At 38.0% G+C, this 15972-nt stretch overlaps 1 protein-coding gene across 2 annotated transcripts in view; it reads right to left on the bottom strand.

The window, feature by feature from the left end:
* Window positions 1-15972, bottom strand: part of Slc16a12 (solute carrier family 16 member 12) — an 81506-nt gene that overhangs the window by 14108 nt on the left and 51426 nt on the right. For both annotated transcript variants that reach the window (XM_051199763.1, XM_051199764.1), the window contains exon 2: window positions 11802-12048. In XM_051199763.1, the coding sequence (XP_051055720.1) occupies window positions 11802-11911 (110 nt within the window). In that variant the 5' untranslated portion in view covers window positions 11912-12048. The remainder of the gene's footprint in view (window positions 1-11801; window positions 12049-15972) is intronic.

Here is a 15972-nt window from a genome sequence, read left to right as displayed (position 1 = left end):
GGTTAATGAATAAAGCACTGTTGGCCAATACAAAAGCAAGATAGGTGGGATGAGGAGACTAGGAGGAGAGAGGAAGTATTAGGGAGGAGTCAGCATGGAGAGACTGGAGAGAGAAGAACACTGGCTCCTCTCTCCGGTAAAATGAGACCATGTGGAAATACTTAGATTAATGGAAATGGGTTAATATTTAAGACAGAGTTAGCCAATAAGAAACTAGTAACAGACCATTAGAATTATATCTAATACAGAGCCTCTGTGTGTTATTTGGGGCTAGTGCGGTAGTGGGACCAGACCGGAGGGGAAAAACCTACTCATAACATAGTCCCACTTTACCAAAAGTCAGAAAAAGAGGAAAGATTGACCCACAACACCACCACCAAAAACACATCCAATACAAACAAAAATCGACAATCAATGGTCATTAATATCCCTCAATATCAATGGTTTTAACTCACCTATATATAAAAGGACACAGGCTAATAGAATAGATACAAAGACAGAATCCATCCTTCTGCTACATACAAGAAACATACCTCAACTTCAAAGACAGAAATTACCTCAGAGTTAAGGGTTGGAAAAATATTTTTCCAATCAAATGGCCCTAAGAAACATGCCAGTATAGCTATCCTAATATCTAACAAGTTAGACTTCAAGCCAAAATCAATCAAAAGAGATGAAGATGGTCATTTCATATTCATCATAGGAGAAATCCATCAGCACAAAGTCTCAATACTGAACATCTATGCCCCAAATACAAAAGAACCCACATTTGTAAAAGAAATGCTACTAAAACTCAAAGCTCACATAAAACTTCACCCATTCATAGCAGGAGACTTCAACACCCTAGACACTTTCACCACTAGACAGGACCACAAGACAGAAACTTAACAAAGAAACAAAAGAACTAACAGAAGTTATGTCTCAATTGGGTTTAATAGACATCTATAGAGCATTCCATCCCAACACAAAAGAATATAATTTCTTCTCAGCTCCACATGGAACTCTCTCTAAAATCAACCACATACTTAGCAATAAAGCAAACCTCAACAAATATAAAAGAATTGCAATAGTCCCCATGTATCAGATCACCATGCCTTAAAATCACAACACTAATTGCAGAAACCCTACAAACTCATGGAAATTGAACAATGCTCAACTGCACCAATCCTCAGTAAAGGAAGAAATAAAGAAAGAAATCAAAGACTTCTTAGGAGTCAATGAAAATGAAGGCACAACACACCCAAATATATGGGACACTCTAAAAGCAGTACTAAGAGGAAGTTTATAGCACTAAGTGCCCACACAAGAGAATTAACAAAACACCTAAAAGCTCTAGAACAAAATGAAGCAAACTCAGCCAAGAGGAGTAGACACCAGTAAATAATCAAATTGAGGGCTGAAATGAATAAAGAAGAAACAAAGAAAACAATACAAAGAATCAATGAAACAAAGAGTTGGTTCCTCAAGAAAATCAACAAGATAGACAAAACTTTATCCAACCTAACCAAAAGGCAGAGAGAGATCATGCAAATTAACAAAATCAGAAATGAAAAGGGAGACATAACAACAGACACTGAGGAAATCCAGACAATCATCAGGTCATATTTTGAAAGCCTGTACTCCAAAAAATTAGAAAATTTAACAGAAATAGACAATTTTCTGGATAGATATCACTTAGCAAAGTAAACAAAGAACAGATAAGCAGTTTAAATAGACCTGTAACTCCTAATGAAATAGAAGCTGTCATCAAAAGTCTCCCAACCAAAAAAAGCTCAGGGCCATATGGTTTGAATACAGAATTTCACCAGTAATTCAAAGAAAAGCTAATACCAATACTCCTCAAATTGTTCCACACAATAGAAGCAGAAGGATCATCCCCAAATGCTTTCTTACCAGGCTACAATTACCTTGGTGCCAAAACCACACAAAGACACAACTAAACTACAGAACTATAGACCAATCTTCCTCATGAACATTGATGCAAAAATACTCAACAAAATACTGGCATATTGAATCAAAAAACACATCAGAAAAATCATTCATTATCAAGTAGGCTTCATCCCAGAGATGCAGGGATAGTTTAACATATGAAAATCCATCAATGTAATCTACAAATAAACAAACTGAAAAAGAAAAACCACATGATCATCTATCTCACTAGATGCTTAAAAGCCTTCAACAAAATTCAACACCCCTTCATGATAAAGGTCTTGGAGAGATCAGGGATAAAAGGAACATTCTTAAACATAATAAAGACAACATACAGGAAACACACAGCCACCATCAAACTAAATGGAGAAACTCAATGCAATTCTCTAAAATCAGGAACAAGACAAGGTTGTTCATCCTCTCTATATCTGTTCAATATTGTACTTGAAGTTATTGATAGAGAAATACGACAACAAAAGGAGTTCAATGGAGCAACAGAGGCTTCATGTGAACACAGAATCCACATGCTCTATGTGTGTCTGTTACCCTCTGCTGCCCCATGTACACTGAGTGTTGGAGATGTCCCATGAACACATAATTCTGGCTGACCTACAGTCCAAAAGAACTTAGTGAGACTCAAAGCTGGCACAGGGTGAATGCATTGCATCCACAATAGTGAGTGCATGGAAGCAAAAAGGAAAGACCTAATAGCCTAAGAGAGGCCATGCTTTACTTCTACACCAAAACTTGTTCAAAAACAGAAAGAAGCAAAAGTACCCTAAAACTAACAATTCCAGTCACCTGTGGTGAGAATCATGACACAGAGGAAGACGACAAGAGTGTTACTCCTACTTCTGCTCTATTTCAGGGAGCTGAAAATGGCTTCGTGGATAAATGTGCTAAAAGAGCAAACATGAAGACACGAGTTCAGATCCCCAGAACTCATGGAAAAACTGTGGCATAATCTGCCTATAATATCAGTGCTAGGGAGACAGAGCCAGGCAGATCCAGGGCCATCTATGTGCGAGAAAATATGAGTAGATTGTTCATGCACATGTATACACACACACACACACACATCTGTATAAATACACATATACACACATATAAAGATCAGACAGATGATGGATGGATAGATGGATGGATGGATGGATGGATGGATGGATGGATGGATAGATAGATAGAATAGTAGAGGAGGAAGAAGAGAGATTGATATGCAAGTATCAGAATATAGGGGTGTAAGTTGTATCCAGAATTTCCACTGTTCTGATGAAAAGCAAATTTACTTGCATGTACAAGCTATAAAACCTGAGTTATACAGTTACAGTGATTCTATATATGTCAACATTCACATTTGTATTTGAAATTGGCATTGTATAACATAAATGACCAGTAAATTCATAATAATAATTTAACATTCTCCATTTTCTTGGTTAAATAGCACTAAATACCAAAAGAACACTATGAAAATGTGGGTGACTACTCAAGAAAGAGACATACTTTCCCATTATGGTTTTACAATTTTTTTTAAACTGGCTTTTTATTTTTAAACAGAAAGCCTTGCATTTTTATTCATGTTGGGCTCTTTAATTGATTTGCCAATCCTGGTGGTAGAAAAGAGAAATGGGTGTATTATAGGGAGCTAAATAACCAACCCAGAGGCAATGGCATGGAATCTGGCATTCATGCTGTATAACAGAGGACAACGCCTGGAGCAGGGAAGGAAAGAACACAGAGATCAGCAAACAGAGGTCAAGCTGTGATATAACCTAAGGAATCCTTATTCAGGTCCAAAGGATAGGCCTACCTTCTCTCCACCAGTCATTGAACATGATGCCCCATGGGGCACAGGCAGCTTCCTACAGGTGACAGAGAGAAGAGGGCCCTGACAGCTACGGCTGGGTGTTTCTGTATACGTACTATCCAGCTGAGGCCATGCTAATGGCACATCTGGCTAGCAGGATTGCTGCAGCCAAAAGGATGTGAAGAGTAGTCCTTCTTCACCCATTGATTTGAGAATCCAAACAATACTCATAACAGAGCCCACGTGAAGTCAGTAATCATGTTACAAGCTGGAGTATTGAAATGCATGTAGTCACCCTCAACAGCACAGACAATGAACATAAACTGAACTGCCCAGACAGCTGGATGGCTTTCATTTGAATTAATATATTGCAGAACTTCTTAAAAACATGAATTAACTACAACTATATTAAGCTAGTTTTAAATCAGAGCAGCAAGACAAACAAGAGCCCTTCAACCCAGATACAACAAGAATCCATCTGTTGATCTTGCTTCCTTCCCCCAATAGATACTGATCTCCAGAACACTCACTAATAAATTCTGCAAAAGAAACTATCAACAGAGCAGAATGACAACCCATAGAATGGGAGAAAATCCTCACCAGCTGTACTTTAGACACAGGGATAATACTCAGAGTTTACAAAGAACTGCAGAAATTAAACACACACGCGCGCGCGCGCGCGCACACACACACACACACACACACACACACACACACACACACACACACCAAAGTGATAATCAGAAAATGAACTCAGGAATGAGTTTTCAAGTGAAGAAACACAAATGGCCAATAAGTGTTTTTAGAAGTGTTCGATATCCCTAATGGACAGGGAAATGCAAGTTGAAACTGCTTTCCAATACCACCTCATCTCAGCCAATGATCTGACAGCAAATGTCGTGAAGGATATGGGGAAAGAGGAACCCTTGCTCACTGATAGCGATTGTAAATTAGTACAAACATTGTAAAAATTAGTAGGGCATCTCCTCACAAAAAATAAAATAGAACAACCATATGTCCCCTATACTACACCTGGGCATATGCCCTGCAAATTCCATGCCAACCACAGAGATATTTTCACAACCATGTTTATCACTGCTCTACTCACAATAGCAAGGAAATGGAATTAGCAACAGATGAATGAATGATGAAAATGTGGCACACATACACAATGGAATTTCAGCAATAAGGAAATACGAAATTTGCAGGAAATGGGTGGATCTGGAAAAGATAATGTTAAGCAAGGTGACCCAAACTCACAAAGATAAAAGCCTCATGCTTTTTACATGCAGATCCTAGTATGTTAAGCACTTAAGTGTTTATATAAACAGATGAGAGTGTGTGTAAAGCCTAAAACACTTAAAAGGAGATGGAGAGGGGGTAAAAGTAGGTTCTGAGGAAAGACAGAAGGCGAGAAGGACACGTGGACCACAAAAGGAGGATGAGATAGGGGACAGCACACAGGGAAATCAGAGAGGTGGGGGCATGAATGGGGCTGAGAATCACTAAAACACTTCATTGAAATTTCAATCATGATTAAAAAAATACTTATGTACTAAAAGCAATTACAAAACCCTGCAATGTTACCATCAGAAAGGCTTCTGGTTTGGTACTAAAATGTCTATTATATCCTCCTACCTACTCAACTTTCAATATAAATGAAAAACGATTTAACAAATATAGCCTCATTTTCAAAATAATTAAAATTTGTTAAATTACCCATCACCCAGGATTCTGAGCAGAACACTATTGACTTTGGGGCTGGATAAGTCCTTGAGGGATTTGTCATGTGTGGCAGGATGCTTAGTGGCATCTCCAATTTTTGCTCCACATGTCTCCAGACATTGTTAATGAAGCCTTAAGACCAAAATAAGGCTGGCTGATGACAAGTGATCTAATCAAGTTTTCTAGTCCCTCTGCAGAGCCAAACATCCCTTCATGTGTCTCAATCCCCCTTACTGTTCATAACTGATGCCAGAGCCTCCCCCCAAACTGTAGCTCAAAGCATCCTAACTGATGCTTCTGAATCACCCTTGACTGCCTTCATAGCATTCTGCAAACAGTGCCAGAGTTACCTTCTGGAACACAAATCAGATCTTGCCATTTCAAACATTTCAGCTCGATTTATGAGATTCTTTGCCAGTTGGCCCTTTTTGTTTGTGTTCCTTTGTGTCCACTGTTGGACACTTCACTTCAGCCCATACTGACCTTCTTTCTGCCTCTTTCAACACTCCTTGTGCTTTATGCACTTCTAAACATTATTTTCCCCTTGATTCTCCTCTAAGCCTCCTCTTTCAGTCTCAGGCTGTCAGCCAGTCTACACCTCCAGGAAGTTTTCCTTGACTACCCTCTTACTACTTAAGACAGGAATCGATGCTTCTCTTATGTGTCCTCTACATGCTGCATGTCTAGCACAAGGTGTGGCAACTCCCTTTTTGTTTGCTTGTATTGTTCACTAGATGTTGCTCAGTGGCAACAGAAGACATATCTGTCATAACTCACACTAAATCCCAAACATCTAATATAGTATATGTCATATTGTTCAATGAAAGAAGGGGAGGAGACAATGAAAGGAGAGAAAGAATCAGCAGATCAGGTGCAGAAGGTGGCCCTGTGGGAGCAGAGGAGTTGAGCTATTTTAGAATTAGAAACCACAGTCTCTTCCCATCACTAGGTCATTTTGGGGAACTTAGTATCAGTGTGATGTCTCTTGTGACTTTTTTTTAAACCGTGTTTTCCACTTGCTTGTTTCCTGAACTTAATCAACTAGTCACATCAGTGAAACTTTGGGTCTGAAAGTCAAAGACATGAGCTTCACATCTGAACACATGAGTGCCTTAGCCGGAGGTAAAACGTGTAATGGCTGCATCCGTCTTTCCTGGCACTTCGATGATCACGACATTCAGGAAGATGGATTGTGTCATTCAGAAGGAAGAGGACCAAGTTAAAAATGATAAAATAATAAAACAAAAAGAAACAATGTGGTCATATTCCACCTCTTTATAAAGGAGAGAAATGACTGTGGAGCTTTCCAGATGGTGGAAGTTCATGTTGTAAGATTTAAAACCCAGTGGTGATCTTACAGAAATTGAATTCCAACAGGGGCACACATGCATCTGGATTTTGTGGCTGTTGTCTGGAAGGTCTGTGCAATAACAGCAGTCAGGAAAGCAAAACTCTCATTCCAGAGCCACAGCAAGGGGAAAAGTCATTGAGGAAAGTTCCTGATCTCTCAGGGACTCAATTGCATCATCTATAAATCAAGCATTTTTGTAAGCATAATTCACAGAAATCAGAATGATGAGTCTCATGACATCTCTTCAGTCCTTGATAGGGTTTGTTCACAAAAATGTGGGAACAAATCACAGCAAGCATCATCACCGACAACCAAAACTTCTTTCCTAAAGATGACTTGACTCAACTGGTCAACACAGTTGCTGTGACATCTCATCAGTGTCCTAGCTATTGCAAAACTGACTGCTGCTTGGCTTGGTAAAGAGATATCTAGGTTGATTTCGTTAGCTGTTAAGTCAGCTCTAGAACTGATTCACTGGGGCATTATAGCCTACTAGTCAAAATCACTGTCATATACCGTGATTAATGCCGTAATGAGGTGGAAATAAGTATATAAAAACTACTTGAAAGCATACCAACAAGCACAAAGTAAGTGCTCGGTAAAGTTAGCAATCATTTTTTGACACCCAACTGTTCCTAAAAAGTCTTTGAAAAAGCGGCAAAACTCTGAAGAACTCCAGAAATTCATTTCAACTAAGTTGATTTGGACCCAGAAAATCTAGGCAAAACCAAGTCTCAGACCTATGATATTGATTTGTTTGGATATTTAAACAAAATTTTTGCTTCCCAAATATCCACTCATGGTGTCAATGTAGGCATATAATTCATGTAATTGAATTTGAAATGTGATTCTTACATGGACAATGTATTTTCATAAAAAATAAATAATTGATGTGTATTGATAAATTGATGACATAAATAAACAATAATGGCTGCTTTCATGGACTATAGAACTTTAAAATTTGCAAAGCACAAGTCCAGAGCTGAAGTAGGACTTTTTTGGATCATAATTACAGCATTGTTTGTAACGGCAGAATGCAGAAAACTATAGAAAATCTCATTAATAAAAATGTGTCAAATAATTGTGGACACAAGCATATGATAGAATTTTAAGCAACTATTCTTCAGTGAGTTATAACCATGTTTGCTGATATAAAACAATCTCAAGAGAAATTATTAAGGGGGTCAGAACACCTCTTATGATCCTGTATCCAAATAACCCTGCTTATGTCAATAACAAGAACATACATTTGTGTTAGTTCAAGGTTGAGGGAACTTTTTGTTTGCATTTTGAGACTTAACTAAAAATATATTGCTGATACTAGTTTTTAGGCAGTGAAATTGAGTCAGGAAATAATGAAGAAAACGTACTTTATATATTTCCAATGTGTTTGAATGCCGCCATCTGAATGCAAGACATTTTGTTTTGAGATGTATTTTTTAAATAGAAAATCAAAGCATGGTTGTCCTGCAGACACTGATTAGGCATATTACCCTGGCTTGCATTTCTTGTTCTCATTTCTAGTTCTCTTTCTTGCTTCTTGGTTTGTGACCTTTAGATTGCTAGGCTGGTTACATCACACTTTCTCAATTGCCTTTATTCTGCTCAAGTATTCCTCTCTTGGCCTCTCCTGTTGACCCCTGGTACTCTGCCTTGGCTGCCAGTCACAGTCTTCTCCTCTGAGTTCTTACTAAATTCCTGGCAGTTTAGGAGTGGTGAGGAAGGGCAGGCACTGATGCAGGTTGAGACATCTTTATCCTTTATATGGGCTATTTTTTTTTCACCCTTTAAGACTTCAATCTGAGTATAACTTCTATAGAAAGCCTGTCCTAAACTTTCCAGGCCTGAATTTGTCTCAATGCAAATCTTATTTTAAGTCTATATTGACCAAAGTTAATATAATTTTTTGATTACCTACATCATGGGCTTGCAAGATGATCTGTAAATGGGTAGCTTGTCTTTTTTGATAAATAAATTCTACCACCAAATGTCATCAACTTCATATAACTTTGGTCAATATGAATAATTTTATTATCATTTTAGTTAATTATACATGAGACTAACATAAGATAGCAAGTATATCTATGGTTGTAGAAGCTTCTAGTACAGAGTCATGTCTTCAGTGAATGCAAAATAATCATCAATGGAACTGGTTTTAAATTAATTAAAAATGAAACTTAAAAGTATAACCTAAAAGAAATATATGAATCTTTAGCCTTTAGTGGTAGTCAGGGATTCAACACCATGGCAAACATGACAAGCCACCCATTTACTGATGGTCTTCCAAACTCCTGATGTAGGTGATCAACTATATACAGACTCCAAATCAAGTTCTTTTGAAGTTCCAGAAAGTTCAGTGAACATACATATACACACAGTCACTTGTGTGAAATTTTTTGTACAGAAATTGGTGTAATATATTCTATGGCAGATTAACAACAGAACAGACAAGATAGGGGCCCTCTGGAAAACAAATTTAGAGAGATACATCCCTTTGGCACCATGATTTATTATTATTGGCATATAATAATAAACATTATCCTTTGACAGGAGGTTGCCAACTTCAGACTTCCTGTAACCAAGGCATCTAAAAAGTCAGTGTCTGGCCTTAATGGTACTGAAGATAAGCTCAAAGTATATACGGGGCAAAGAAATGTAGTACACCGTGAGTATAGGGTAAGAATTTATTAATATTCTAGAAAGAACAATAGTACAATAATGATTTCTATGAATGTGTGTATGTCTGTGTGTGTGTGTGTGTGTGTGTGTGTGTGTACTTCAAGTGTCTGTAGATGATGAGTGTGTGCACTATGGTCAAAAAAAAAAAAAAAAAAAAAAAACAAGGTAAATTAAGATCCCAGCTTATTTCTGTCCTGGTAGCCATAAATATAGGCAAGTCACGAAGTCCTACCAGTAAGTAGGGATAAATATGCCTATTTGCCTTATTAACAAGGCTCATGTGAAACAATACGATTGACAGAAGAATCTTAGTATTGCAACCAGGAGTACTGTGGGCAGCCTTGTGAGAACACAAATTCCTCATGAAGACTCAGCTACCCAGAATACCTCCTCATAATGCAATAAGCCCTCCTTATAATGCAATAAGCCCACTTCCAGAACTTTCCTCTTATGCAACTAATAGAAGTTTGCATTTATAAGAAGCTACACAGCTATCAGTCTGGGCATCCATTAGCTCCCCCTTGTTCAGGTTACCTGTGTCTGTGGGTTTCTGTAGCCTGGTCTTGTCCCCATTTTCTTATCACTCCTCCCTCTCTGCATTTGGATTCCAGTTTGGCTCAGTGTTTAGCTGTGGGTGTCTGCTTCTGTTTCTATCAGCTACTAGATGAGGACATATGACCAGGATGTATCCCTGGTGCACAAAAGGACTTTGGGAGCACATTCTCCATGGAGGGATACTCCCTTAACCTAGAGGCAGGAGGGAGGGCCTAGTCCCTACTCCAAATGACTTGATGGATTTTGTTGACCTTTCCTGGAAGGCACCACACTCACGTGGAGTGGGGTGGATGGGATGGAAGGGGGGTTGGGGAGCATGGGAGGGAGGGGGAACTGGGATTGATATGTAAAATAAGAAAAAAATAAAAACAGGAAAAAAAGAAGCTACACACACACACACACACACAAAATCCTTTTTAATTATACAGCTCAAACTCAGAATACAGAAGGAAGAAAATCAGACTCAATATAAAATTATTTGAAAAAAATACATAATTTATTAAGACATACAGCCAACAAACCTTAATGGTGGCAAATATCAACACCTACACTACATCTGTTGTCAGACAGGTATCAATATCTTCATTTATGATGTCAAATAAAGTTATTAGTGCAAATACTTTCTTGTACTGTCTAGAATATGCTGTCAGAGAAGTGAAACAGTTCCATTTGAACAAAAGTGGGGAAGGAGCCATCACACACATATCACAAGTATTAGTTCATAAATATGAAGTGAGCTAGCTGAATATTAAGTGTATCAAGCACCATGCCTCTGGGAGAAGGAGGATGAAAGAGTCACTATTTTTTTACATTTGCTTTCAACCTAAAATCCAGCAGCCACCATCACAGCCAAAATACAAAAATTTGAATTCTAGGTTTGATGCTTCCCAGTCTCAATACTTAACAAACAAAAGGGTATAAAAGGATTTTTTGAAGTTTCATAGAGGATATAGACTCTAACCCTATACAAGTTATACTTCAACAAACAAAAAACAAACAAACAACAACAACAAAAAACAAACAAACAAAAAACCCAAGTTTGACTTCAATTATGCTGTGTCACAACCTATTATAAACTTTGTAACTATACTTAAGTCATGGGCATACTTTTCTTTATTCCTATACTTCAAGGTTAAAGATATGTTACACTCTACAGGTTCTTGGTATAGTGTTCCTTATTTATGAGTTATGAATCATAAATATATTTGCCTCCATTATAAAATTGTAATGATTAACACATGTCCTAATTAAAATTTCTTTTCTTTTAATATATAATATTTAAGAAAAATAGAGAAGGATCATCTTTTATATCCCTAGAGCCAACTCAGCTTATGCTAACTTAACCTTCTTGGGTATGCATTTAGCAATTCTTGAAAATCCCTTGAAAACTGATTTCTCTATGAAAACACCATGAAAAAAAATTCTCTTCAAATGGAAAACAATCAGAACAATTCTCATGTTATTTTATATAGGAGCTTGTGTGTTTCACACTAAAAAATAGGTGTAATATGGACAGAAGAAAGAAATAAGTATCACACACTTCCACATTCTGTAGAGGTACTCATGAAAACATATCTGTATTAGATTTTGCCCAACACATTAAAAAACTCCTAAGTGTTCTAATATCAATTATTAGGGACTCTATAGCACTGTAGTATCATAACTTACAAAGCAAAAGATACATGAGCAGACACACACACACACACACGAAATGACACGAGCTCATCCTTAACAAATCAAGAAGAAAGATCTACTTACCTGGTAACTGCGCGGGTGCAGATGGTAACAAGGAAGCAGCCAGCCACTATCATCCAGCCCCAGCCCCCATCTGGAGGGGATGCTGACCTAACTCTTGTTACCTTCGCCATGGTTCAATTCTGGTTTTCTTCTCTTTACAAGTTACTTCAGTAGTACAATATAATCTTGAAAGTTTGCTACCCCGTAACTTCCTGTTGATATTCAAAGTTGGTACAGGATGCTACCTGGCACAGGGGTTATTGGCCATCTAAAGTGAAAACAAGGACATACTTTTATTCCATTGCCATGTCCAAAGATGCTTTTTCACTTGATAAGTAATTACCACTCTCCTATTAATATGATTATTTATAACTATGAATACTGAGACATGGTAAAGACCACTAGCTGTCCTTTTAAAAAAATTCTTTAAATGTAAAAATGCTTTTTCACAATCCTTGAGAAGTTACCATTCCTTCAGAAAATTCTTTATGAGCAAAACCCTAGGAAAATTGCAACAGCAGGTTATGTTAAACCAAAACACACATCTGATGCAATATAAACCTCAAAAAACATTAACACAGGCAATGTGAATAGAGCACCTTAATATTATTTCCGTGACACACCTCCAATTTAAATTCTATGATATATAGGAATACTAGCAAGATCTGATATATACTTACACATCAAAGTATTATATTTATTTCTGAGTTTACAAAATGACAGTACTACAGATGTATAGCAGTTCAAATGTTAAAAGAACCACATAAAATTTTCAAGTATAGCAAGAACCTTACTTTTTCTATCTAGACATTCCTGTATCATGAGAGCATAAACCATCAGTGCTGAAAAGTGGCGGGGGGGGCATCAAGGAGAGAGAATACAGTATGCTTGCTAAAGTGACAATCTTCAGCCAAGTCAAGGGATGAGGCTAGGAAGCATTTCACAGTCCTGGCCTTTTATAGGGATTCAGACACAGGGCAAAGAAGATTTATGTCACAGAAAGGGCTCTGAATATACAACTATATCAGTTCCATCTCCACTAAACACCTATTCTACAAGGCAAAGAGAACAATGCTGCATCCCAACATCTGACTTTATGCTACACCACAGGGCCACATGAATAGCCACTGGCACAAAAACAGACATGTATAGCAATGCAGTATTCAAAAGCACCCAATATTAAACCCACGCAGTTATAGCCACCTGATTTTCATGCAGATGTAGCAATGCACAAGGAAGGGCAGAGTCTCTTCAACAAGTGGTGCTGGGAAAACAGGGTAGCCATATTGAGAACTGTGAAACTGGATATCAACCAATCTAATTCAAATTAAATCAAAGACCTTACTGTAAGACTCCAAAATGACATTATTACCGGGAAACAGGGAAACAAGTTCAAGATAAAGACATAGCAAAGACTTTCTGCAAAGGTCTCCAATAACACAGAGTATAAAACCAGGAGTTGATAAATGGGGTTGCATAAAGTAAAAAAAAAAAAAAAAAAAAGCTTCCGTACAGCACAGGAAATAATCAAGTAAACAGTTCACAAAATGGAAAATGGTACAAAAATATTTGCTAGTTACACATAATATAGAGAATTAATAGTAACATTATATAACCCCCCCAAACACTCCAATCTAAACAATCGAATCATTAAATAGGATAATGGAGTAAACAAGTAGTTTTCAAAAGATGAAGGATTCAACATTTTTAATGCCATCACAAAAAATGCAATTTCAAACTTCATCAAGATTCTTGTCTTGCCCGTGTCAGAACAGCCACCACCAAGAAAACAAAAATTAATCTTGGTGATGATAGAGAAGGAAATTAAGCTGTATACATTGTTGTTGGGAATGTGAGTTAGTCTAGTCAGTCACTATGAGAATCAGTATGGAGAGTCCTCATAAAATAAAGCCAAAATGACTATACCATCCAGCTGTACCACTCGTGGGACCATGCCAAAGGAATGTAAGTCGACACACCATGGAGATACTAGCCCATGAACATTTATTGAACACTGTACACAATAGCCAAGAAATAGAACTAGCCCAGGTATCCATCAGGAGATGAATGGATACAGTAGCTGTGGTAGAAAGTACAAAGATTGCTTGTTTTCTCTCAAGGGATGCAGAAAAATCTATATACATTCCATGAAAGTGGGAGTGGGACCATCCAGAGCAGTGGCTCTCAGCTTTCCTTAATTATGACCCCCCAGCACAGTCCCTCATGTTGTGGTGACTCCCCAACCCTGAGCTTACTTTCAGTGCTTCTTCATAAATACAATTTTACTACTGTTATGAATTGTAATGTAAATAGCTGAGATCTTATATGCGACAGTTCAGACTGTAGTGGGTTCATGACCCACAGGATGAGAACCGCTTGCCTAGGGGAAGAAAGCAGCTAGCAGGAAGGAAGAGGGAGAAAAAAGATGTAGGTACATGATATATTTTGTCTTTATGAACCTTATCATTATGAACAATTAATACATTGTAATACAGTTTACTTTTTAAAACACCTGTTCATAAGGAACATTAACAAAATACAAAATTGTATAAATCCAAGGCTGGAGAGATATTTCAGTCATTAAAGGCAAAGTATCACAACCCAAACACCAAGGGCTTGGTTCTCAGCACTCACATCAAAGCCTCTCTTTCCCACTTCCCTCGCCTTCTTGCTGCGGCACAGTGGCACATGGCCTTAATGAAAGAAAATGACATCTTTTAAAAAAATAAACACAATTGTATAAATCTGAATAAATTTAAGCAATAATCCTCATGCCGTAGTGACACTGTGATAAACAGAGGTCTCCTGTGAGTCAAAGTTATCCTGGTTCACCATAGCTAGCACAAAGATGACTGCAGCACAAAGATGATCATAGCACAGGGTCAACCATAACACAGGAATGACCATAGTGCAAGGACAGCTATAGCACAAGGACTATCCTCGCCAGGACGAGGGAAGGCAAAGCAGCACTTCTGGGAGCATTCAACCCCAACACAGTCCTCCAAGAAAGCACAATCCTTGGAAAGGTTGCTACTCTCCCCCTTTCACAATGGTGGTGCTTTCCTTCGGAGGAGACTCCCCTGATGCTGCTGCATCTGGACACATATGGCAATGGGTATCTCAGGTGACTTTAGATGATACAGTTAGACACCAACTGTGGAGATTTCAAATCATTTCTGTCAAACAGATGTCCACACAGTGCTAAAACATGCAAAGGAAGAGAGGGGACCCTACAATGTTAGAATTATAGTTATTCTTGATCACAAAACAATGCATTCAAATTTCTCTCAAAGCAGGCCAGTTAATAGATCTGTCTTCCAGAAGAAACACACAGGTTCAACACAGTGAATCTAGCTTCCTGGAGACTTTGAAGTAGCCAACCATTCCTATCATATTAACTTGAGCGTTCTTATAAATGATTAACCCATCTGATATTTGCCAAAAAACAGCAAGGAAATCTTTTACTGACTCACCAGTATGTCTAAAACTGTAAACAAACAAAGCACTGCCATCATGCAACTCTTCATTTTACTAATAATCCTCTATTGCATTTTTACATCAACCACAAAAAAATAGTTGTATGTTTATGTGTGTGTGTGTATTATATCAGAAAGATTGTCTCAGTCACAAACTGTATTAAAATGTTCTTCTGAAACTATCCTTTTGAGTACAAATTGGTCCCAATTCACTTCCTCCTCTTGTTGCTTTAAAGAATTTAATCACTTGCAAAAAGGTTGCTAACACTCAGTAACTTTGCTATTAATCTCCACACTTTGGGAGGGGTGTATCTCTTTCCTGTTACCCTCTGCGGAGCTTTCTAAAGTGGCCTCCTTTATCTGTAGAAAACTGACAAATTCATGCACCAGCAGCTAGTTGAAAGGAAACTGGAACCTTGTTTTGGAAGCTCTGAACAGTCGCTTTCCACTGCTTTCCTTCCCCCATGTCTCCTGTTCCCAGTGTCTTTCCCATTAGCAGAATGTTTCCTCTATAAGCTGTGCAGCCATAACAGAGGTAAAGCCCTATGATGGAAAACTGTGGAGAGGGGGATCACAATGACTGTGTCCACGAGGCCCTATTCGGTGGTGTGCCCCTGTCTGAATCACTGCCTGTCTGATACCGTTCCCTAACTTAGAGGAACAGGACACTGAACTACTAAGACCTTGTCTCTAATTCAGGTAGCCAGTTGAGGCAA

This window comes from Phodopus roborovskii, unplaced genomic scaffold (genome assembly GCF_943737965.1).
Source record: "Phodopus roborovskii unplaced genomic scaffold, PHOROB, whole genome shotgun sequence".
NCBI lineage: Eukaryota > Metazoa > Chordata > Mammalia > Rodentia > Cricetidae > Phodopus > Phodopus roborovskii.
The sequence above is the reverse complement of the archived record's forward strand: the minus strand, read 5'-3'. Positions and strand labels throughout refer to the sequence as shown.